The following is a 25,917-nucleotide window of genomic DNA, read 5'->3' as shown; positions in this document are numbered from 1 at the left end:
CTTCTCTCCCTCTCACGCATCCCCTAGTCTTTGGCCTTCTCTCCCTCTCACGCATCCCCTTGTCTTTGGCCTTCTCTCCCTCTCACGCATCCCCTAGTCTTTGGCCTTCTCTCCTGTCACGCATCCCCTAGTCTTTGGCCTTCTCTCCTGTCACGCATCCCCTGGTCTTTGGCCTTCTCTCCCTGTCATGCATCCCCTGGTCTTTGGCCTTCTCTCCCTGTGATGTTTGGCCTGCTTCCTCCGTGACACATGCCCTGGTCTTTCTCCCTTGTGATGCATACCCCAGTCTTTGACCTCTCACCCTCTCATGAATGCACTGGTATTGGGTATCAACCCAACTACATATGCCCTGCTCTTTGGCCCACTCTCCCTGTGCCATGCATGTCCTGATCTCTGGCTTCCCTCTTTCCTCAACATGCTTAGATTGTGTTGTTTTGTTTCCAGGTCCTCGGGAAGGATCACCCAGATGTGGCCAAACAGCTGAACAATCTTGCTCTCCTGTGTCAGAACCAGGGAAAGTACGACGAAGTGGAGTACTATTACTGCCGCGCTTTGGAGATTTACCAAGCCCGACTCGGTCCTGACGACCCAAATGTTGCCAAAACAAAGAATAACCTGGTGTGTGTTTTGGTACTGGTTGTCTTTTAAATCGCAATGAGTATAAAGGGTTATAGGACATGGCCATGTTCACCTGGAGCCTAAAATACGTCCTGGTAGGTTGGGTGCTCTTTAGCGGTATGGTGGCTATGATGAGGTGAGGGACGCTCTTCAGGCGTGGGTCTTATTCTGCTGATAGTTTCTGCTGAGTGTAAGGGAGGGAGGGGGCTCCTTTTTATAGACAATACTTGTCATTCTGAAATCAGCAGAACCTTCAGATGTGTAATGTGAGGGATCTGGCGGTGTTGTGTTGGGATTATGCTTTGATCGGTTAGCAGAGTGTGATGTTGAAGGATCCCATGTGTGCCATTACTAGTGTTGTGTGAAGAGTTCCAATGCATTTAATTGGCGGTGTGTTGTATTAAAGGATCCCTATGTGTTGCTTTAATGGTGTGTTGAATGAAGGAATCTGGTATGTTGTGTTGGAATGTCCCATTCACCATTTTATCACCTGATCTCTCTCACTCAGGCCTCCTGTTACCTGAAACAAGGGAAGTATAAGGCCGCCGAACAGCTATACAAGGACATCCTGACACAGGCTCATGTAAAAGAGTTTGGCTCGGTGGATGGTAAGTTCTGTTCCAGTTCCTCGCTGCTGATAATTCCATGTTTTTTACATGCCAATACCCCTTGTTCTCTGTTCTGCAGATGACCACAAGCCCATCTGGATGCATGCTGAGGAAAGAGAGGAGATGAGCAAGGTGAGGCCTACAGGGCCCCCTAGTCTGTTATCACTGTGTTAGCAATACAGGAAATCCGGATATTGGAGCCTGCCTGTCCATCTTATCTGTGACATTATCCAAGTCCCCAAAATGGGCTGTATGTTGTGATTTTGCTGTGTGTGGCAGCTTTCTGGTCTCAGTGTCGGCCTGTCGCTGCCCGCCCCCCTGCGTGTCGGCCTGTCGCCGCCCGCCCCCCCTGCGTGTCGGCCTGTCGCCCCCCGCCCCCCCTGCGTGTCGGCCTGTCGCCGCCCGCCCCCCCTGCGTGTCGGCCTGTCGCCGCCCGCCCCCCCTGCGTGTCGGCCTGTCGCCGCCCGCCCCCCCTGCGTGTCGGCCTGTCGCCGCCCGCCCCCCCTGCGTGTCGGCCTGTCGCCGCCCGCCCCCCCTGCGTGTCGGCCTGTCGCCGCCCGCCCCCCCCTGCGTGTCGGCCTCTGGCTGGTCAAACAATTGTATTTTAGAATTGTAAGACTAAACCCCCCCCCCCCCCCCGTGTCGGCCTCTGGCTGGTCAAAGAACCAAACCCCCCACCCGTGTCGGCCTCTGGCTGGTCAAAGAACCAAACCCCCCACCCGTGTCGGCCTCTGGCTGGTCAAAGAACCAAACCCCCCCCGTGTCGGCCTCTGGCTGGTCGAAACCCCCCCCCCCCCGTGTCGGCCTCTGGCTGGTCAAAGAACCAAACCCCCCACCCGTGTCGGCCTCTGGCTGGTCAAAGAACCAAACCCCCCCCCCCCCCGTGTCGGCCTCTGGCTGGTCGAAACCCCCCCCCCGTGTCGGCCTCTGGCTGGTCAAACACCCCACCCCTCCGTGTCGGCCTCTGGCTGGTCAAACACTCACCCTTCCCTCCGTGTCAGCCTCTGGCTGCTCTCCCCCCCTTGTCTGCCGATTGTTTACCCTCTTTGTGTCCTATGTTGCTGTCTGTCTAATGCTCCCTTTTTGTGTCTTTTTTTTTTTTCCAAACAGACCCCTCATAATGACAGTACACCGTATTCTGAATATGGGGGTTGGTACAAAGCTTGCAGAGTAAACAGGTAAGTGTCTTCTGTTCAGGTCTCTGCCCCAAATAAGTAATGTAGTAATAATAATAATTCAAATTCATTGCCCCCCAAATGTGTTTTTTGCATTAACCGTTGCTGTGTACTGTCTCTGTATTTTAGAATTGTAACCACTGAGCTGTCATAGCCCTTCATTGAGTGCTGCTAATACCCACTGATCTCATGAGCTTTCATAGCCCTTCATTTTGTCCTACCCACTGATCCTAGGCATATTCTTATACGTTTTCTTCATCTACTCCTCACCTATATAGTCATAATGTTTGTGGACATTATTTGGAATTTATATAATTTGTGTCTAAACTTCCTCCAGCCCGACAGTGAACACCACCCTTCGAAACCTTGGAGCGTTATACCGGCGCCAGGGCAAGCTGGAAGCAGCAGAGACTCTGGAAGAGTGTGCAATGCGGTCCCGCCGACAGGTAAGAGGAAACTCTTTGGTCAGTGAGGCCGTTTCTTCCACCACCATTAGAGACATCCTGAATGGGGGCAAAAGGTCCCAAATTTGAAGGAGACATCCTGAATGTTGGAGGATGGGAGACATCCAAAATGGGGCTGAGATACATCTGGAATGGGGAGGATGATCTTCTCCCTTTTTCTTCTGTCAGGATGGGAATGGACGATGATGATACAAGTGGGTGAATTCACCATGTTCATTCTCTTTGTCTAGGGACTAGATCCTGTCAATCAAACTAAAGTCGCCCAACTTCTAAAAGATGGCGAGACCCCCGAACAACGAAGAAAAGGGCGCGAATCAGGCCGTAGTAGTGTGAAGTACGAGGGTGGCACAGAGGGGGCAGAAGAAGTGAGTATGGGAGGCGTGGAATGGAGCGGGGTAAGTACAGACCCTCATCATGACATCCAGGAGCGCAGCAATGAGAGGGAGGGCAGCTGCTCCACCCCAAAAACTCCACCTACAGAACCCTCAGCAGGAATAATATTCCATTAGGATTGCTGATTGCACACAGCTGGGCATTTCTCATCTGCATTCATAATTCCTGTTGGCACTTTTAAACATCTGTATCCAAGAAATGCCTCATGGTCTGGATTTTTCGTGTCCCATTGTTACCCACCGCAGTGTTTGAACAGCTGTGTGTTATCTGCCCTGCCTGAGGGGGGGGGGGGGGGTGCAGATCCTGCCTGAAATATCAATTGAATGTCTACAAAGTTGGGTGGAGCCCCTCCCTCGCTGTGTGTGTCAGGGCAGCTGGTGGTCACTTCTTGTGATTGTCTCACCAAGAGCCATAACGGTCTCCTGCATGTCCCTCACCCTGTCATAACACCGCTGCCTCCTGTCTTCTGTACGCAGAGCGCATGTGTGGATGGTGCTCGATTGTGGGATGCGTGTGGGTCCCAGTGTGGGATGAGCGTGGGTCCCAGTGTGGGATGAGCGTGGGTCCCAGTGTGGGATGAGCGTGGGTCCCAGTTTGGGATGTTTGCTCTCATAAATGTAATTGTACAGTTGTGTTGTCTGTTTTATTTTGCGGCAGCGTAGAAAAAAAGTCTATTGGATAGCAGAGTCAGCGGGGAATGGTGGAAGTGGTCAGCGTATGCTTTGAGTGGGTTTCTTCTATGATGTCAGCTAATGTAGTACTGTCATCTAGGCTTTGATCCTGGAAGACGTATCGGAAGATCTCTAAAGCTGGCTGACAGTTTAGGAGTTTCTGGGGCTTTTCATAAACTTGCATAAGAATTTTCGTATAGTGGTGCACCGAAATGAAAATTCTGGTGCTGAACCCGATACTGAAAATTCACAATTGCATATGGCCGAAAACCGAACCGAAATGTCTGTGTATGTGGGGGTGCGGCGGCTCCAATTTCTTCTTGTGTTTTTGTTCTACTTTCGTGTGTGTGTGTGTGTGTATGTGTATATATATATGTGTGTGTGTGTGTGTGTGTGTGTGTGTGTGTGTGTGTGTGTGTGTGTGTGTGTGTGTATATGTGTGTGTGTGTATATGTGTGTGTGTGTATATGTGTGTGTGTGTATATGTGTGTGTGTGTATATGTGTGTGTGTGTATGTGTGTGTGTGTATATATGTGTGAGTGTATGTATATATATATATATATGTATGTATGTATATATGTATGTATATATATATATATATATATATATATATATATATATATATATGTATGGGACTATTGGTCCCATATATGTGATGGTATATAAGTGACAGGTCCTCCTTTGTAGGGGTGAGGGGTGGCAGTGTGCAAGGAGAGGGCAGGAGAGGAACAGTGTATACAGAGAGTCTCCCTAACTGGCTGTCACTATATGTCGGTGTCGTTTTTTTAAATGCAATTGCCGGCTTTTTTTTTTTTTTTTTTTTACCATAGCTCAGAGATCCCCCATAGGTTTAGAATGTATGTGTAGGAGGACATCCTCCGAGAATTGGCCAACCGTGCCGTAACCATCTTTAGGTGAAGGACATAACTGAGAGGGTACTGATCCTCCAACAGTGGGGAAAATATGTGCAGGGGAAGGTTGTGATCCCCCATTGGTGGAGGACATATGTGCAGGGGAAGGTTGTGATCCCCCATTGGTGGAGGACATATGTGCAGGGGAAGGTTGTGATCCCCCATTGGTGGAGGACATATGTGCAGGGGAAGGTTGTGATTCCCCCATTGGTGGAGGACATATGTGCAGGGGAAGGTTCTGATCCTCAAAGGTTGAGAATGTATGTGTAGGAGGATGGTTCTGATCCTCCCTATAAATGGAGGACATGTGTGGGTGATTGGTTCTGATTCCTCAGAGATGGAGGATGTATGTGTAGCGGAGAGTTCTGATCCTCCATAGGTGAATGACGTGCAGGGAAGGGTTGGATCCCCCATAGGTGGAGGACATATGTGCAGAGGAAGGTTCTGATCCCCCATAGCTGCAGGGCATATGTGCAGGGGAAGCTTCTGATCCCTCATAGGTGGAGGACATATGTGCAGCGGAAGCTTCTGATCCCCCATAGGTGGAGGACATATGTGCAGGGGAAGCTTCTGATCCCCCATAGGTGGAGGACATGTGTGCAGGGCAAGCTTCGGATCCCCCATAGGTTGAGAATGTATGTGTAGGAGGATGGTTCTGATCCTCCCTATAAATGGAGGACGTGTGTGGGTGATGGTTCTGATCCTCCAGAGATGGAGGATGTATGTGTAGGGGAGGGTTCTGATCCCCCATAGGTGAAGAACAAGGGAAAGTTCTGATCCACTATAGGTGGAGGGCTTATGTGCAGAGAGGAGGGTTCTGATCCTCCATAGGCGAATGACGTGCAGGGAAGGGTCGGATCCCCCATAGGTGGAGGACATATGTGCAGGGGAAGCTTCTGATCCCCCATAGGTTGAGAATGTATGTGTAGGAGGATGGTTGTGATCCTTCCTATAAATGGAGAATATGTGTGAGTGATGGTTCTGATCCCTCAGATGGAGGATGTATGTGTAGGGGAGGGTTCTGATCCCCCATAGGTGAATAACATATATTTGCAGGGGAAGGTTCTGATCCACTATAGGTTGAGAATGTATGTGTAGGAGGATGGTTCTGATCCTCATAAATGGGAGGACATGTGTGTGGGCGATGGTTCTGATCCACTATAGGTGGAGGACATATGTGCAGAGAAGAGGGTTCTGATCTTCCATAGGTGAATGACACGTACAGGGAAGGGTCGGATCCCCCATTGGTGGAGGATGACATATGTGAAGGGGAAGGTTCTGATCCACCATAGGTGGAGGATGACGTATGTGAAAGGGAAGGTTCTGATCCACCATAGGTGGAGGATGACATATGTGAAGGGGAAGGTTCTGATCCTCCATAGGTGGAGGACTTCTGTGCAGAGAGGAGGGTTCTGATCCTCCATAGGTGGAGGACTTGTGTGCGGGAGGGTTCTGACTCCCCCAGAAGCGGGGAACATGTTTTGTGTGTGAGTGGACACTATGGATGGCTGAGAGGTGCCGGCAATGGAGACTCGAGTTAGTTAGGCTGACATAACTTGTAATGTTTAGTGTGCAGACGGTGAACCATACAGGTGTGTTCATTGAATGATGTGTTATCCGTGTTGGCTGCATTTTCTGTTTTAGGTAAATAGATGCTTCTTCTGCAATCCTTAGACTGGAAACACTTAACATTTCCTTGACCTGTTTACTTGTAATGGCACCCCCCCCCCCCCGATCCTGTATAACTTTTGATTCCCTCTTTATAACCTCCAGCTTTTTGTCCTACCCGCACTGCCTGTGTTGCCACCGTCCCCTTTCCTATCCCCAAACATTCACCGCACCACATTGTACACCACCTCCTTCTAGTTTTACCCCTGTCCTTGCTTTTCTTGTTCTTCTAATCTCCTCCAAAATGATGCATCTGCAGTTCCCGTGTTTGGCATGTTGTTCCTTTTCTAACACGCTATGTTATATGCTGTCTATGATCTGTACCCCCCCCCCCCCTTTTTTCCCTTCCTTTTTTTTTTTTTTTTTTTTTTTATTTTGGACCACGTGTTCCTGAGGTGTGGTGTCTTTCGTCCTGTGCTCATGGATGTTGCAATTCGCTCCTGGACTTATGATGGTGGGCTGTATACTCAGCTCCTCCATAATTTTGGGGTCTTCTTATGTCCTGCTTGGCTGTCTCTGCTCTCCTTTAGTCTGTCCTGTCGGGTAGGATATGTGGTAGACCCAACAACCCCATCCCTCTAAAGTCCCACGCTACAAAATATGGGGCATTTAAATTAATTATTTGGGAGAAAACTGCTGGCTGTGATAATATCCATGCAATATAGGACCAGCCAGGAACTGGTGCTGCATTAAATAGGACCATTACCCACCCACTGTTTATTCATTCTGCTGTCCTCCTCTTATATCGTCCCTGGTCAGGTTAGGTCTTAGATATGACATTAAAAACATCCTCCTGCGCTTGAATGCGGTGCTTTGCATTTGGTAGGGTATACAGTGTTTCAGCCTACAGTCTTGCGCTGTAATTCCTTGCTGTCCTCCTAGGACTGTGGGTGTCCCTTCGCATGCAACACTAAAAAAAAAAACAAAAAAAAAAAAAACAGGGTGCAACGGCCTTACCTACATAATCGCTTTATTGATAAAAAAAAAAAATAAAGCAAATCACATACTCACAAACGCATAGGGGTTATTTACTAAAGTTGGTGCGTGCAAAATCAGGTTCACTTTTGCATAGAAGCCAATCAGCTTCTAACCTCAGCTTGTTCAGTTAAGCTTTGGCAATAAAATCTGGAAGCTGATTGGTTTCAATGCAGAAGCGAGTCTGATTTTACACTCTCCAGCTTTAGTAAATAAGCCCCATAGCGTCAATATTAAATGATGGAGATGTGACTGTCGCCAGATTTCCATTGCTGGACTTGTAGCACATGGGGTAATGCACTAGGCTGGTGCGCCCTCTGTTTGTTGGTTTTTAGTGGTAGGTGTTACCCTAGGTTCACATCGGTGCGGGTGGTGCCGCTGCGGATCCGCACGAGAACCACCCGCACAGAGAAATGCGGACCCGTGGGCGGGTGCCATTAGTTTTAACGGCAGGCTGCCCACACTGGAAAACGCAACCATACTGGGAACCGAGGTTCCCGTGTGGGCTGCGTTTTCCAAAGAAGTTCAGGGACTTCTTCCCTGCGTCTCACAGGCACGGGAATCCATTCAAATGAATGTGCTCTTGTGCCTGTGCAAAACGCGGCCCGCACGGTTAGACTTTTTTTCTTTTTTTTTAAGGGCCAGCTCACTGACCATTCGACTGTGAGGGTCAAAAATGTCCCTTATTCTCAGTATAAATTGTATTCCTTGAACACATCCACTGACCCCTGACATGTCAGAAAAATGGCTCCCTCCCTGCATTGCATAAAACGTAATCATAGGTCCACTGTTTGTAGAATATCCCCCACTCAGTCAGTTTTTTTGTCTTTGGCAAGATTCCAAGCAAGCTCTAATACTGTGTGGCTTTGCAGAAGAGGAAGCAGGGATGAAATTGCCATTTTATTTTCCCGCAAAGATTGCAGGAGACTGTTCTATGGAATTAGCTGATGCTCAAAAGTCACTAGCACACTTCAGGATCATTTTGATCTTTTGAGAGGACCTGTTAGTTGGTGGGTGGGGGGTCTAAGCCTTCAAAAGTGGAGGACATATATGAAGAGGGAAGGGCGCTGATCCTCCAATCATAAGTGGAGGACATACATGCAGGGGAGGGTTCTGATCCTCCAAAGGTGGAGGACATGCGAGGATTCTGATTCCCCCATAGGAGACGGCCATATGTGCAAGGGAGTTGATGCTGATACTCCATAAGTGAAGGCCGTGTGTGCGGGGGAGGGTTCTGATCCCCAATAAGTGAAGGATGTGTTCAAGAGGGATGGGTGCTGACCCTCCATAAGTGGAGGACATATGTGCAAAGAGAAGGGAGCTGATCCTCCAATCATAAGTGGAGGACATACATGCAGGGGAGGGTTCTGATCCTCCAAAAGTGTAGGACATGCAAGGGTTCTGATCCCCCATAGGAGAAGGACATATGTGCAAGGGGGTTGGTGCTGATCCTCCATAAGTGTAGGCCGTATATGCGGGGTAGGGTTCTGATCCCCAATAAGTGAAGGACGTGTTCAAGAGGGATGGGTGCTGACCCTCCATAAGTGGAGGACATATGTGCAAGGAGGACTAGCACACTACAGGATTGTTGTGTACCTGTAGACATTGAGGACCCCCGTAGCCTACAGCGCATATGTTACCGATGTGTGAACTATGTGCTCCAACGGACTGCTCAACCTGACACTGAATGAATGAGTAGAAGGAAAGGTGCAGTAAGTGTAAGCCTTTGGTGTCCCACTACTCCATCTCTAGTGTCAAGTTGTAGCAGCAATACGTGGCACGTTCCTGTAGCTAGCTCCTGCAGCTGAATGAATGAGTAGTGTGGCAGCAGTAGTGAGGGTAAAATGCAGAAGAATGCCATAGTCAACCCACAGGCCATAGTTTGAGGGCGCCCATACTAGATCGTGTCATTGGTGTGTGTGGGGGGGGCAGTCTGGGGCTGAATATGTTGCACTAGCATCTATAGGTAGACTCTTTTCCCCAAGACGAAGGCCATATTGCCCCTGACTCTCCTAGAATCCACCTGTCTGTTGCTCTTGCTCCTCCTCTCGCTGGGTTCGGGTTTCCTCTAGCACAGTTGGTGTAAGTTGTTTTTTGTTTTTGTTTTTTTCTTATTTCTATGCTTTTTAGGCTTAATTACCCCACCATCGGAAAATAAGTACCCCTGTCCCATCCCCAGCAGAAGGGCTGCAGTCATTGGCTTAAAGGACAGAACAAGACCCTGCCTCCCCACACTTCCAGTCACTGCAAGATACAATCCAGTACATAAGAGGCATTGTTACCCTTCCATACCATCATGATCCAGATGACATGGACAAAGTTCCCCCCCCCCCGTGGATGTTACCTGCCCACCCGAAATGTTCATCCTCTACATTTTCAAACTGTTAACCTTCCTATGTCTTCTCTAAGCACTGCCATCCTGCGCTCTTTGATTTTCAATGTCTCTCCTTTACGTTGGGCCTCCTGAGAACATTGGGAACATTGCGCCATTCTTTAACTTTTTCATAATTTTTCTTGTTGAAGTTCAGACTATCTTCTCATCTACCTTTCTTTCCCAGACCCCATAATCCTTTTTCAGAGACTCCCTCCATATTACACTATCCTTTTCCTGCAATCATTCCTTTCCTATCTGAATACTCCATCACATTGCCTTCTACAAAACCAACTCCGCACCCCCTCAGAATTATCCAGACCCCCGGTCCACCTCTCTGGTTAGCTGCTGCTCCTGTCTTCCTCTCTCATATAGTACCCTTTCCTTCTATCACTTTATCCTGACCACTGTGGATCTTGTCAGGTGCTCTCTTACTTGGTTGGACTTATCACACATTGCATTACCCCATATTGGGTCCTGTTAGGTTCTGCTCTTCCAAATACCCCTCCAAAAAAGGTGAGGTTCTGTCAAGAGCAAAGTATTCGGCTGATGACGTGGCAGTGCTTGTGTCTTAAATAATGTGCCTAAAACTTGCCAAACTAGTCGGTGAGAGTTGAGTCTTCCTCCAAAACATCAGCATTTCAAGCTATCTTGAACATTAAAGGATATCTAAACCCAAGAACGAAAACATTTTATATATTGCAGCTTACCCATCAGAAGATGTTATGGTTACTTTAGTTTTCCTTTTTTGGCCTAAGAACATTTTCAGCAAGTACAGAAAATACCCGTTAAAGTGTTTTGTAAACCTAAAAACTGGTACTGTCTCTTTAACGCAAGGTAAAATGGTCGGTAGTAATGCAATGACATTTACCCCTTCCTGGTTGATCCTGCCTGTGTGTCTCTTCCTGACAGTAAACTGACCACGTTAATCATGGCTGCTGATCCATGACATCGTGGTCAGTTTACGTCTTATTACGTCTTACTGCTGACTGTACAGTTATGTGGTGCAAAAGCGCAGAGTGTTTGTAAGTTCCGTGGTCTGTAGAAAGACTGAACCGCCCATGCTCATCTGTCCTGCCTCCAACAGCTCCTCCGCGCCCATCCGTGCTGCCTCTCCACCACGCCCATCCGTGCTGCCTCTCCACCACGCCCATCCGTGCTGCCTCTCCTCCCCGCCCATCCGTGCTGCCTCCAGCCTCTCCCCCGCCCATCCGTGCTGCCTCCAGCCTCTCCCCCGCCCATCCGTGCTGCCTCCAGCCTCTCCCCCGCCCATCCGTGCTGCCTCCAGCCTCTCCCCCCCCGCCCATCCGTGCTGCCTCCAGCCTCTCCCCCCCGCCCATCCGTGCTGCCTCCAGCCTCTCCCCCCCGCCCATCCGTGCTGCCTCCAGCCTCTCCCCCCCGCCCATCCGTGCTGCCTCCAGCCTCTCCTCCCCGCCCATCCGTGCTGCCTCCAGCCTCTCCTCCCCGCCCATCCGTGCTGCCTCCAGCCTCTCCTCCCCGCCCATCCGTGCTGCCTCCAGCCTCTCCTCCCCGCCCATCCGTGCTGCCTCCAGCCTCTCCTCCCCGCCCATCCGTGCTGCCTCCAGCCTCTCCTCCCCGCCCATCCGTGCTGCCTCCAGCCTCTCCTCCCCGCCCATCCGTGCTGCCTCCAGCCTCTCCTCCCCGCCCATCCGTGCTGCCTCCAGCCTCTCCTCCCCGCCCATCCGTGCTGCCTCCAGCCTCTCCTCCCCGCCCATCCGTGCTGCCTCCAGCCTCTCCTCCCCGCCCATCCGTGCTGCCTCCAGCCTCTCCTCCCCGCCCATCCGTGCTGCCTCCAGCCTCTCCTCCCCGCCCATCCGTGCTGCCTCCAGCCTCTCCTCCCCGCCCATCCGTGCTGCCTCCAGCCTCTTGTGGTAGCCTTAAAGTGGAGTTTCAGCTGAAAAAAAAGTCAGCAGCTACAAAAACTAGCCGCTAACTTTTAAATTTCAAACACTTACCTGTCCCTCAGTCCAGCGGTGTCCTCACCACGGCTGGTTTCATTGGCTGTCTTCTCTCCCTGGTGCCGGCATCGTCAGTGTGGGAACCCAGCTGTGACAGCTTGCAGCTTCACAGGGTGGCCACTGCGCATGCGCGATATGCGCTGTGCTATGTGAAGGTCCCCGTAGTCTTCTGGGACCTGTCGTGTCCCAGAAGACTACAGGGAGGAAGGGGGGATGACGACAACTTCCGCTTCTGATCGCCTTAGGTGATCGCAACGGAAGTGGGAGCGGGCACCTGTCAAATTCAGGTACCTGCTCCCTCCTCGCTCCCCAAAGGTGCCAATCCTTAATGGTGAGTGGGAGACAAAGACTTAAAGTGGAACGTCCCCTTTTTGGTGGAGCTCCGCTTTAAGTGCATATATAGAAAAATATTTTTTTTTACACTTGGCAACTTTACAAATACTTTAATCCTGCCAAAAATGCAATGCCCTTGCCACTTGCTGTGAACTTAAAGAAGAACTATAGGCAAAACTTTTTTTTTTTTTTGAGAGTGAGTTATAACCCCTGTAAGGTTGTGTTTTTTTTTGTTTTTTGCCATCTTTGTCCCATTGGAGAGATTTCCCTTTACTTCTTTTCCCATAGCCAAACAGGAAGTGAGAGGAAATCCCTGCAAATTAGGGTAACCTTTCGCAGACCCCCAGGTCACCAGAACTGGTGTCCCCAATTGGAATACTTTCCCTCCATGTCTTTTCCACAATTTTGGGTTTTCTTTTACTTGATAACATTGATACAATGATCATGGTAAACAAGACACACAGAGAGGGCGAATCTCCCTAACGGGGACACAGACAGCAGTAAAAACTGACAGGGGTTCAAATCCCTCTCCACTCTATCCAAAACTAAATAAAAAAAAAGCCTTTAGTTATACTTTTACTATAAATTTATCTTCCTTTCAAACTATCCTCTTTAAAATACTAATTCTGTCTCCTTCCCATAGAATGGATGTGAAGAAAGTAAAGTCTAGTACACACGATCAGAAAATCAAAAGAAAAATACCTCTTTCTAAGCGATCATACAATAATCCGATTGTTGGCCTTCGTCTGAAATTATTCAAGCAGGAAAATGTTTCTCATACCAGATCGTACGATTTTCGTTTAATCAGTACAGTTTGTGTCCGAAAATACAATACATGACATCACTTGGTCGTACACAAATTTTCATAACTTTAGTAACATCTTCACAAGACCTAGAATAAAAAAATATAATCAGTGAGTGCTTAGTGATAGTATAGCAGCTAAAAGCACGAAAAGGTAACCAGAATAAAACCTCATAGAATACTTAAAAAGAAAGTGCAGCGCTAAAACAAATGCAGATTAATACTTCCAATCAATAAACCAGCTGAACATATCGTGAATAAATAAAATCTCAATATGTTAAAATAAATGTATAAAAATGGTGACAGTCTGTGGTAGGTGATGGTTACAAGAGATGTTAGTAACTTCACGTTCCAGGTGGCGAGGTGATAAAATAGTTAAAATACGCACTCACCAGATGCGTATCTTTATATACGCATATAATCAATAACCAGAGGTCCCCCTCATGGGATGGATGAGCTGAACCTCTTGTAACGGACTCTACCCCTCTTGGTATTGGTCTGGTCAGTGGTCATCTCTTGGGATAGCCCCGAGTACCACCGTGGAAGCCTCTCAGATATACAGCCGGGTGGATCGCACTGGACCTGATGTTCTCCTCTAGTAGTGGTGGACTGATGTCAGCAATATGGGAATATCTCTGGGAATATATATGGGGTGAATTGTTGGCTCACCGGGGAGTCAACAAAAATAATAGCCCATAGTGTAGTATTTTGATAAAAATTAATTTATTAATCCACGTGGGTAAGTAAAAGAGTAATAAAATCAGGGTATGTAAGTAGACAAAAAGTACACTGACCGCACAGTATTGTGAAGGAGGCCACCGAACCTATATCAGGAGCCGGTTGCTGGACGTCACGGCGTTATGGCCCCTTGGACGCGTTTCGTGCTATTGCACTTCCTCAGCAAGGGATGGCCATTACTTCACAAGACTTGTTTGTAATTTCAGATTAGAAGAGCAACCATGGCTCCCTCCATAGATACGGTACTTGTAATCTTAAATATTATCTGTCTTCTAAACTAGGCGAATTACCTAGAAGGCAACCCCTCCTACCCAAGTGATGGAGGAGACCAGCGTTAATCTTGTTTGCAAGCCTGTATCAGAAGAGCAGCTTAGGGTGACCACTATGAGTCCCTTCTAGATACAGTACGGTGAATGAATGTTGTCACCCTAGGACAGGAAGCTGTGTTACTGGCAGGATAAAAAAAAAAAAAGCCCGAAAAAGGAAAACGAATGCAGCCGCTACATCTAAGGACTGCTAAGCAGCAATATATTACATTTTAGTTTTCGTTTTAGATAAACATTAAATTTGTCTACACATCAGTCATTTACTTTCTCCACTTGTCTGCCTCCTCATATCTTGTGCTTCTGACGCCCAGCCAGTCATTTATGTCCTTCATGTTCACTTGATTTCCTTCCCTATTTCTCGGTGCCAAATGTGTTATCCCTATGCCAATTTTCAAAGTATATTAATTTTTCTTCATCTCCTTTTGTGTTGTCGGTCTGTCTGCTGTTATACTTGGTGTGTATGCCCTTCTCCCCCCCCCCCCCATGGGTTGCACCATTTGTCTCCTGCGTACCACAATCAATAATAACTGTCCCATTGTTCCTACAATCCTGAAAACAAGGCATTCCTGCTGTCTTAAATAGGCCATACACTAGTAGATATTTATACAAAAATTCTCAGTATGTTTGATGATTGGATGAATGTCGTTCCAAAGTACTTCAAAATTTTGTTTTGTTTTTAACATTTCATTTTGGAATAATTGGACTTTCCCAAACAAAAACCATATTCACTGTTTGAAATGTGTTCATTACATCTTGCGCCTTCAAATTTTCTCGCCCTTGCAGTTGAAAACGAGCGATTTAGCCTCACTAATTATGAGAAAGTCAAACAAACGTTCTTAAACCAAAAAATGTAGAAAGATATTCTTCTAGTGTATGGCCAGCTAAAGCTTCTTCTCTGTCTCCGTAGCTTCTCCTTCCCCTTTCTGCAAAAGGTTTGTCAACATGGACTCCGACTCTGTTTTTCCCTTACAGTATTGCATCTTATCTTGTCCATTTTGTGCCCTCTTTGTGGGTCCCACCTTCTCTCTAGTAATTAGTCCCCGCTTTTTGTCCCTGCCTAATGATTATCATCTCCTGTTTTTTGTACTGGGTCTCCTCCTTCTCCCTCCGACGATGAGCCCCGTCTCCCTCCCCCCGGTGATGAGCCCCGTCTCCCTCCCCCCGGTGATGAGCCCCGTCTCCCTCCCCCCGGTGATGAGCCCCGTCTCCCTCCCCCCGGTGATGAGCCCCGTCTCCCTCCCCCCGGTGATGAGCCCCGTCTCCCTCCCCCCGGTGATGAGCCCCGTCTCCCTCTCCTCCGGTGATGAGCCCCGTCTCCCTCTCCTCCGGTGATGAGCCCCGTCTCCCTCTCCTCCGGTGATGAGCCCCGTCTCCCTCTCCTCCGGTGATGAGCCCCGTCTCCCTCCCCCCGGTGATGAGCCCCGTCTCCCTCCCTCCGGTGATGAGCCCCGTCTCCCTCTCCTCCGGTGATGAGCCCCGTCTCCCTCTCCTCCGGTGATGAGCCCCGTCTCCCTCTCCTCCGGTGATGAGCCCCGTCTCCCTCTCCTCCGGTGATGAGCCCCGTCTCCCTCTCCTCCGGTGATGAGCCCCGTCTCCCTCTCCTCCGGTGATGAGCCCCGTCTCCCTCTCCTCCGGTGATGAGCCCCGTCTCCCTCTCCTCCGGTGATGAGCCCCGTCTCCCTCTCCTCCGGTGATGAGCCCCGTCTCCCTCTCCTCCGGTGATGAGCCCCGTCTCCCTCTCCTCCGGTGATGAGCCCCGTCTCCCTCTCCTCCGGTGATGAGCCCCGTCTCCCTCTCCTCCGGTGATGAGCCCCGTCTCCCTCCCCTCCGGTGACGGATGCCCCGTCGCCCTCTTCTGAGCCTCTCCCTGTCTCCTGCCTCTTGTGCCAAATTCCTACCCATCTTCACCCAAGCTCCACCACTTAGCTTTTCCCCCACCTGTATCCAGCTGTCATCCTCTTGCTGTGTGTGTTACCTCTTTCTATTGTATTTTGCATATTTTGTCTTTATGGTTTTGCTGCCTTTTATGTTCTAATGCCCAACCTATGTACCTTTTGTACTTTTCTGTACTTTAATCAGGTCTAATTGAATTGCAATATTTATGTTATGGGAATTAAGTATTTAAGTTATTAGTGGTCTGTTTTCAAATTTCATGGTAATTTTTTAGTTAATTTGCATAATTAAACTGCTTAATATTTGGTGTCCTTTCCTGACGTGAGATAACCGTGTAGTGCAAGAGGCATAAAAGAAGTATGTTTGCTGTATGAATGAGCAACCTGGACATTTGTCCATCCTTCAATTGGGGTCCAGTGGTGGTGGTGTCTTTCTTTGTGTGCATTTGGTGGAGGGGAGCTCATCCTTTAAGTTCGGTGGAGGGGGATCCCATTTTTGTCAGTTCAGTGAAGGGTGGGGGCATCTTTGTGAATTAAACAGAGAAGGTGGGTCCCTTATTGTGAATTCAGTGGAGTAGGGGAGGACTTCATCATTTTCAGTTTAGTAAGGAGAGTCACACCTTTTGTGCAGTGGAGGGAGTGGGTCGCATTATTGTGAATTCAATGGAAGGGGTCCTCATTGTTTTATGAGTTTAGTAGAGGGGGATTCCCATTATTGTGGGCTCAGTGGAGGGAAGTCCCATTGTTATGAGTGCAATGTGAAGGGATCATTATGAGCCCAGTGGAGAGGAATCCTATCATTGTGAGTCCAGTGGATGGCGTCTCACCCTTTTTGTGAGTTCAGTGGGGGAGTCGCACCATTTGGTCAGTTCATTGAAGGGGGAGAGTACCATGGTGAACCCAGTGGAAGGAATCCTCACCATTTTGGGGGTTCAGATGAGGAAGAGGGCCCCATTATTGTGAATTCAGTGGAAGGGGTCTTCATTGTTTTGTGAGATTAGGAGGGGGGGGGGGGTGTACTGTTTTGTAAGTTTTGGATCTGTAGCCATTGGGAGGTGGGAAGATGTTGACATTCTTTCAGCTGATTGTTAAAATATATTTTGCAAAGAGCGAGTGAGCCATTTGTGAGAAGTCAACAAACACAAATTATTATTGATATATGCTTGTTGACTCTGAACTTTTGGTGTATAACAGAATACATTTGGAACATCCTCTACTGTCGCCGTTATCACCTTGCATGTGGTTTGGCACAAATCTGCAGTTGTTTTCTGTGTGTACATGACAGCTATAATCATAGCTCGTAAGAGACAGCACATGCTGGAGGTCAATGAGGCAACCTTTTCAAGGCATTCACTATATCCGGTCTCCCCGGACCCGGCATTCACTATATCTGGTCTCCCCGGACCCTGCATTCACTATATCTGGTCTCCCCGGACCCTGCATTCACTATATCTGGTCTCCCCGGACCCTACGTTCACGATATCTGGTCTCCCCGGACCCGGCATTCACGATATCTGGTCTCCCTGGACCCGGCATTCACTATATCCGGTCTCCCCGGACCCGGCATTCACTATATCTGGTCTCCCCGGACCCGGCATTCACTATATCTGGTCTCCCCGGACCCGGCATTCACTATATCTGGTCTCCCCGGACCCTGCATTCACTATATCTGGTCTCCCCGGACCCTGCATTCACTATATCTGGTCTCCCCGGACCCTACGTTCACGATATCTGGTCTCCCCGGACCCGGCATTCACGATATCTGGTCTCCCTGGACCCGGCATTCACTATATCCGGTCTCCCCGGACCCGGCATTCACTATATCTGGTCTCCCCGGACCCGGCATTCACTATATCTGGTCTCCCCGGACCCGGCATTCACTATATCTGGTCTCCCCGGACCCTGCATTCACTATATCTGGTCTCCCCGGACCCTGCATTCACGATATCTGGTCTCCCCGGACCCTGCATTCACGATATCTGGTCTCCCCGGGCACCCTGCATTCACGATATCCGGTCTCCCCGGACCCGGCATTCACTATATCCGGTCTCCCCGGACCCGGCATTCACGATATCTGGTCTCCCCGGACCCTGCATTCACTATATCCGCTCTCCCCGGACCCTGCAATCACTATATCTGCTCTCCTGGACCCTGCATTCACAATATCCGGTCTCCTCCCCGGACCCGGCATTCACGATATCCGGTCTCCCCGGACCCGGCATTCACGATATCCGGTCTCCCCGGACCCGGCATTCACGATATCCGGTCTCCCCGGACCCGGCATTCACGATATCCGGTCTCCCCGGACCCGGCATTCACGATATCCGGTCTCCCCGGACCCGGCATTCACGATATCCGGTCTCCCCGGACCCGGCATTCACGATATCCGGTCTCCCCGGACCCTGCATTCACGATATCCGGTCTCCCCGGACCCGGCATTCACGATATCTGGTCTCCCAGGATCCTGCATTCATGATATCTGGTCTCCCATAGTCCACAGAACATGGAAGTGAAATTATTTTAGTAAATACAAACTGCTAAATACCTTTTCTCATCAGCAGAATGTAGCAGTCTTGTGACTTCTATCAGTGTCCAGCAGAGCACTGGTTACAGCTTTTAGGAGGAGTTTTCTTTCTGCTCTAAGTGGATGCAGAACCCCTGACTTCTGTCTGTACAGTGCCCAAGAAAAAAAAAACTTTCTAGCAATAAACACCAAACTGAGCATGTGCAGAGTGTCTCCACATGATATGTCTGATCAGGAGATAAGAGGGGGCACTGCAAGAAGGGGAGGATCAGAGAAGACAGGATCAATGCACAATGCAGAAGATTAGCCCCTTAGGTCCCACAGTGAGTATAACAAGCATGCTTTACTGCATATGCAGACTGATTTTTACTGTTGTGGGTTTAGTAACACTTTAAGAAAACAGTTTTTTTTTTTACTTGTTGTAAAACACTTTTCTCTCGGAGTACATTAAGGTACGCAAGTCCCTTCTGCCAGTTCTTGTGATCTGCTTCTACAATTGCAAAACTGGAGAATGATAGGAGGGGTTATTATACTCTGTCCTTTCTAACCTTGTCTACTGGTGTCTATTCTCCTGAAGGCAGTAGCATAACCCGAGGCACCTGAATGGCATCACTCTGTCCCTTTTTGATGTACTTCAAGAAAATAATTTTACAGTCAAAATCCTATTTTGTTTTTCTTCTCTACATCAAATACTGTATTTTATAGCCAGCCTCCGAAAAGATCTAGGTTGACATTGACCTTGATGTTCAGGAATATTACACAGCAGTCCTAACAGAATCTTATCTCGTAAGCTTCGTCCAGTAAACATTCTCTTCTCCAAGATTTGTATTTGATAATATCAAACACATATTTTTTTTTAATAAAAGACTCAGACTACTTAACCACTTCCCGACCGGCCGTTGCATATAAACGGCCGGACGGTGGCACTGCAGGGTCGGGTGGCCGTTTATAAACGGCCTCCCCGCACCCTGCTTGTGTGCGCTCCCTGGGAGCGTGCAGCACCGCGATCCGGTGCCCGCTGTGTCCTCCGGACACAGTGAAACACTCATCGTCGGACGGGACCTCTGTACGAGGTCCCGATCATGTGATCACTGATTGGCCAATCAGTGATCACATGCAAAGTAGTAAGCAAGATGTCACTTGTGACATCATTGCTTACTACGTGTGAAATCTGTGAATGATCACAGAGGTCACATGGTACAAGGCTATTCACAACAGCCTTGTACCATGTGACAAGCTGTGACCAATCACAGCTCACTCAATACTTCTCAATGAGTGCAAGAATGCAGACAGAGAGAAAGAGAAATGATTGCTTTTACATCCTATATGGGTGTAAAAGCAATCAGTGTAAAAAAAAAAAAAAAATCTTCATCACCCCCCATCAAAAAATTATCCAAAAATAAAATAAAAATGTAAAAAAAAGTTTAAAAATTATCATTTTTGGTTATAAACTAATTTGGATTTTGTTTTTACTAAAAAGATAACGGAATAAATTTTGGCAAAGATCTATGATGAAATATTATTTATTTGCAAAATTTAAAAAAAAAAACACACTAAAATAAAAATCCCCGCGGTGAATAAATACCACCAAAATAAAGCTTTATCTGTCTCAAAAAAATGGTAAAAAATTAAATTGGGTACAGTGTTGCATGACCGCGCAATTGTCATTCAAAGTGTGATAGCGCTGAAAGCTGAAAATTGCCCTGGTCAGGAAGGGGGTGAAAGTGTCCGGTCTGGAAGTGGTTAACTGATTTGTCTGGAGGAACAAACTCTCCCAGAACATCTTGCGATCATGCCTGAGAAATGTTATGGCGTGACCACAGACCAGACTCATAACTGGGAGCAGATGTTCGATAAGGACCTTCAGAAGGCTTCTGTGAATGCTGCAAGATCTGCCGCTGCGTTTCCGGGACCCAAATTCTAAACGTGGTGTAGGAATGACTTTATACAGAGCTTGAGGAGAATCCAACATTGGACTCATAGTAGATGAAACAAACTCCTTCAAGGATTCTTCTAGGATCTTCAAGACTTGTTCAAGGATCAGCATGAACCTGAGAAATGTTATGGCGTGACCACAGACCAGACTCGTAACTGGCAGCAGATGTTAGATAAGGACCTTCAGAAGGCTTCTGTGAATGCTGCAAGATCTGCCGCTGCGTTTCCGGGACCCAAATTCTAAACGTGGTGTAGGAATGACTTTATACAGAGCTTGAGGAGAATCCAACATTGGACTCATAGTAGATGAAACAAACTCCTTCAAGGATTCTTCTAGGATCTTCAAGACTTGTTCAAGGATCAGCATGAACCTGAGAAATGTTATGGCGTGACCACAGATCAGACTCGTAACTGGGAGCAGATGTTAGATAAGGACCTTCAGAAGGCTTCTGTGAATGCTGCAAGATCTGCCGCTGCGTTTCCGGGACCCAAATTCTAAACGTGGTGTAGGAATGACTTTATACAGAGCTTGAGGAGAATACAACATTGGACTCATAGTAGATGAAACAAACTCTTTTAAGGATTCTTCTAGGATCTTCAAGACTTGTTCAAGGATCAGCATGAACCTTTCAGAAGAGTCCTAAAGAAGCTGCCCTCGGATGATGCAAGTTTCCTGGCTGTCATTTACCCTCTGGACTCAATACTTTTTGAGTCACTGACCTGGAATAAGTATGGAGAGTCAGAAGTCCTAATTCACATACTTTCTCTGGGTCAGTGATTTGAATTATTCAGAGCGAGATGGTTTGTGTGAAATGCAGGCAATTATCATTTCCAGGAGAAGTCGGCAATGATTTCCTTTAAAGTGGACCTGTGGCTATAATCCACAATAGGACAAGATCCACCATTGCCAAATCCCACTCTGATGTTGAGGAATAGCTTTCCTTCACCTATTCATAAATAAATATCCTGTTTCACGGTCTAGACCACATGATCTCCGGCTACAAGTCATTGATATAAAATCACTATGGCTGCCGCCATGTACACCGATCACTACATCTACAAACAAGGCTGTTAGTACATTGACACATGTTGATCAATGACGTCACCATGTCCACCTCATCCAATCAGAGAACACTTTTTGCATTCATTGAGACAATGCAAAGTGTTGTCTGAATGCTGATTGAGTGACATTCTGTGTTCATTAAGCAGCTGGGAATGCGCTTAGCAATGGACCTGTATGGTAGCGATGCCTACTACAGTAATTTCCAGCTTTCAAGGGATCCCACCGGCATGACAAATACATGCTCACATTGGTCCAAACTGGTTAAGAACTGATTCAAACCTCCACAAACCTGTCGACTTGATAAGTAGGTGTATGTTGGCCAAGCACCTCATTCAAAAGAACCGGGACACTCCAGTAACCACAAGGCCCGTGGTTCTCACTAGACCAGAGTTCAGGTATAAGGAGACTCTGCAAGTGGAGATCACAGTCAACGAAAAAGGGTGTCCTGTAGTATCATCCATCCGGGGTCAGATGGAGGCTCTGCCCTCTAACGTGGGGGTCAGGGTCTGTGAGTAGGAAGGTTGTCATGTGGGGTCATCCATCAGTGGCTTCTAACTTCGGGGTCACAGCCCTGGGCTGCGAAACATTGGTCTAAATTCGGTTCGGTTGGCCAGTGACAGGTTGAATGACTGGAAGGTGTCCTGTGATTTCATGTGTCTTGGCCCAAGGCCTGACATTTGTTGCTAGGGGGCAGCATCACTTTTCAAATATCTGGTATGTTTTGACCTGAACTTAGAGGATGGATGCTGTACACCAGGTTGTACTGGTGTCAGTGGAGGGTAATAGTGTGTGTCATGCGGCGTGCACTATGTACAAAGTGTGTGTTGTGTCTGCTCTGGAGTCCTATGCGTGTTCTATCCGCACAAGGTACACTGTGTTGGATCCGTGCTGTGTGCTGTCTGCTCTGGAGTCCTATGCGTGTTCTATCCGCACAAGGTACACTGTGTTGGATCCGTGCTGTGTGCTGTCTGCTCTGGAGTCCTATGCGTGTTCTATCCGCACAAGGTACACTGTGTGTTGGATCCGTGTTGTCTGCTCTGGAGTCCTATGCGTGTTCTATCCGCACAAGGTACACTGTGTTGGATCCGTGCTGTGTGTTGTATCTGCTCTGGAGTCCTATACATGTTCTATCCGCACAAGGTACACTGTGTGTTGGATCCGTGTTGTCTGCTCTGGAGTCCTATGCGTGTTCTATCTGCACAAGGTACACTGTGTGTTGGATCCGTGCTGTCTGCTCTGGAGTCCTATGCGTGTTCTATCTGCACAAGGTACACTGTGTGTTGGATCCGTGTTGTCTGCTCTGGAGTCCTATGCGTGTTCTATCCGCACAAGGTACACTGTGTGTTGGATCCGTGTTGTCTGCTCTGGAGTCCTATGCGTGTTCTATCCGCACAAGGTACACTGTGTTGGATCCGTGCTGTGTGTTGTATCTGCTCTGGAGTCCTATACATGTTCTATCCGCACAAGGTACACTGTGTGTTGGATCCGTGTTGTCTGCTCTGGAGTCCTATGCGTGTTCTATCTGCACAAGGTACACTGTGTGTTGGATCCGTGCTGTCTGCTCTGGAGTCCTATGCGTGTTCTATCTGCACAAGGTACACTGTGTGTTGGATCCGTGTTGTCTGCTCTGGAGTCCTATGCGTGTTCTATCCGCACAAGGTACACTGTGTGTTGGATCCATGTTGTCTGCTCTGGAGTCCTATGCATGTTCTATCTGCACAAGGTACACTGTGTTGGATCCGTGCTGTGTGGTGTCTGCTCTGGAGTCCTATGCGTGTTCTATCTGCACAAGGTACACTGTGTGTTAGATCCGTGTTGTGTCTGCTCTGGAGTCCTATGCGTGTTCTATCCGCACAAGGTACACTGTGTTGGATCCGTGCTGTGTGTTGTGTCTGCTCTGGAGTCCTATGCATGTTCTATCCGCACAAGGTACACTGTGTGTTGGATCCGTGTTGTCTGCTCTGGAGTCCTATGCGTGTTCTATCCGCACAAGGTACACTGTGTTGGATCCGTGCTGTGTGTTGTGTCTGCATGGTTTACTATGCGTGTTCTATCTGCACAAGGTACACTGTGTGTTGGATCCGTGTTGTGTGTTGTGTCTGCATGGTTTACTATGTGTGTGTTGGGCGATGTTGTATGTGTGTGTTGTGTCTGTGGTGTACCGTATGGGGTTGATTTGCTAAAGGCAAATAGATTGTGCAGTTGCTCCAGAGCTTAGTAAATGAAGTAAAGCTTCACTTTACAAAGAAAACAATCACATGCAAGACCAATTTAAAAAAAAAATGCATTTTTGCTGCACATGATTGGGTGATGGAAGTCGGCAGCGATTCCCCTCATTTACTAAGTTCTGGAGCAACTGCACTTTGCAAAACCCTTTTTAGTAAATCCACCCCGTGTGTGATCTATTCATGGTGTACAGTGTGTGTTGTGTCTGCACTGGAGCACTTTGTGTGTTGTATCTCGGTGGTGTACGCTGTATGTGTGTTCTGTCTGTACGAGGTGTACTGTGTGTGTATTGTCTGTGTGGCATACGTGTGTGTGTTGTCTGTGTGGCATACTTGTGTATGTTGTGTTTGCGTGACATAGACTGTGAATTGTCGCTACACAGTGTATGTTGTATGTGTTGTGTCTGTGGTGTACGCTGTGTGTTGCCTTCTCGGCGTACTGTGTGTGTGTCTGCATAACATACGCTGTGTTTTGTACATAGTTGGTGCTGTTGGTTGAGGTACACATGCTGTTGGATTTGTGTTCTGGTGTTAGTCTTGTAGTACACACGGTGTGCGAGTTGTGTAATTCTATTACAGGACGGCAGTGGGGCCCTCAGGAGGTCAGGGTCTCTGGGGAAGATCCGCGATGTCCTGCGAAGAAGCAGCGAAATGTTGGTGAAGAAGCTACAGGGAACAACACCGCCTGAACCGCGCAATTCAAAGTAACAACCCAACAAACCTCACACCGCACCCGCCCCTTCTTATGTGACTTCTGCTCTCACCCTGAACCCTACGGTGTCACACAGTCACGGCACACCTTCCTGTATTACACAAACGCGCCCTCCCGTGTCACGCGCCCACCGCGCCTTCCCGTGTCACGCGCCCACCGCGCCTTCCCGTGTCACGCGCCCACCGCGCCTTCCCGTGTCACGCGCCCACCGCGCCCTCCCGTGTCACGCGCCCACCGCGCCCTCCCGTGTCACGCGCCCACCGCGCCCTCCCGTGTCACGCGCCCACCGCGCCTTCCCGTGTCACGCGCCCACCGCGCCTTCCCGTGTCACGCGCCCACCGCGCCTTCCCGTGTCACGCGCCCACCGCGCCCTCCCGTGTCACACGCCCACCGCGCCTTCCCGTGTCACGCGCCCTCCCGCGTCGCGCGCCGTCACGCGCCCACCGCGCCCTCCCGCGTCACGCTCGCCCATCACACCGCACCGTCTCATGTCACGCTCGCCCATCACACCGCACCGTCTCATGTCACGCTCGCCCATCACACCGCACCGTCTCATGTCACGCTCGCCCATCACACCGCACCACACCATCTCATGTCATACCCAACATACCACACTCACCCACTGCAATACACCTTCCCATGTCACACTTGCCCAACGCAACACGCCCTCCCATGTCACACGCACCCATCACATCACACCACACCATCCCATCCCATGTCACGCTCGCCCATCACACCACACCATCCCATGTCACGCTCGCCCATCACACCACACCATCCCATGTCACGCTCGCCCATCGCACCACACCATCCCATGTCACGCTCGCCCATCACACCACACCATCCCATGTCACGCTCGCCCATCACACTATACCATCCCATGTCACGCTCGCCCATCACACCATCCCATGTCACGCTCACCCACTGCAATACACCTTCCCATGTCACACTCACCCAACGCAACACACCCTTCCGTGTCCTACACACTGTACCACGCTTACCGCAACACACCCTTCCATGTTAAACAATCATGCTGCACACTCTTGTGTCACACACATCCATCACACCAATCACATCACATCCTCCTATGTCACACTCACCCATCACGCCGCACCATCCCGTGTCACACCCATCACACCATACCCTCCCATTAGGCATGTATGGTGTAATATTATATCTTCTTTTGCAGCATGAAGCGAGCGGCATCTCTGAACTATCTCAACAAATCAAGTGATGAGACTTTCCAGGTAATGCCACCAACCCCACCCAAACCTCTTCCTGGTGCTGCCTTTTTCAACCTTCCATTCTTTCCCAGAGTGCTTTCCTTCTTCCCAGATAATCTGGCATTTCCTAGTACTGCCTCTGACATCCTCTTTTATACCTCCTACCTGTAATTCTGTTTCTCTCACCCACTACTATACCTCCTGCCCCTAGTACTGCCTCTCGCCTCCTCTTCTGCCCTCATGATGCTGCCTCTCACCTCCTCCTCTGCCCTCATGATGCTGTCTCTCGCCCACCTCCTCCTCTACCCCAT

General features: G+C 48.9%; 1 protein-coding gene across 1 annotated transcript in view; it reads left to right on the top strand.

Annotated features, from left to right (window-relative positions):
* LOC149432786 (kinesin light chain 1-like) overlaps nucleotides 1–16,232 on the top strand; it is a 40,981-nt gene extending 24,749 nt beyond the window's left edge. Inside the window, exons 7-13 of the mRNA XM_089664944.1 lie at nucleotides 445–618; nucleotides 1,127–1,226; nucleotides 1,306–1,358; nucleotides 2,337–2,404; nucleotides 2,739–2,847; nucleotides 3,096–3,230; nucleotides 9,614–16,232. Coding sequence (XP_089521070.1) covers nucleotides 445–618; nucleotides 1,127–1,226; nucleotides 1,306–1,358; nucleotides 2,337–2,404; nucleotides 2,739–2,847; nucleotides 3,096–3,230; nucleotides 9,614–9,619 — 645 coding nt within the window. The 3' untranslated portion in view covers nucleotides 9,620–16,232. The remainder of the gene's footprint in view (nucleotides 1–444; nucleotides 619–1,126; nucleotides 1,227–1,305; nucleotides 1,359–2,336; nucleotides 2,405–2,738; nucleotides 2,848–3,095; nucleotides 3,231–9,613) is intronic.
* Nucleotides 16,233–25,917: the final 9,685 nt, after the last annotated feature.

Source organism: Staurois parvus, unplaced genomic scaffold (assembly GCF_062004578.1).
Source record: "Staurois parvus isolate SC_StPar_1 unplaced genomic scaffold, SC_StPar_1.0 ptg002110l, whole genome shotgun sequence".
NCBI lineage: Eukaryota > Metazoa > Chordata > Amphibia > Anura > Ranidae > Staurois > Staurois parvus.
This window is presented reverse-complemented; position numbering and strand designations above follow the sequence as displayed.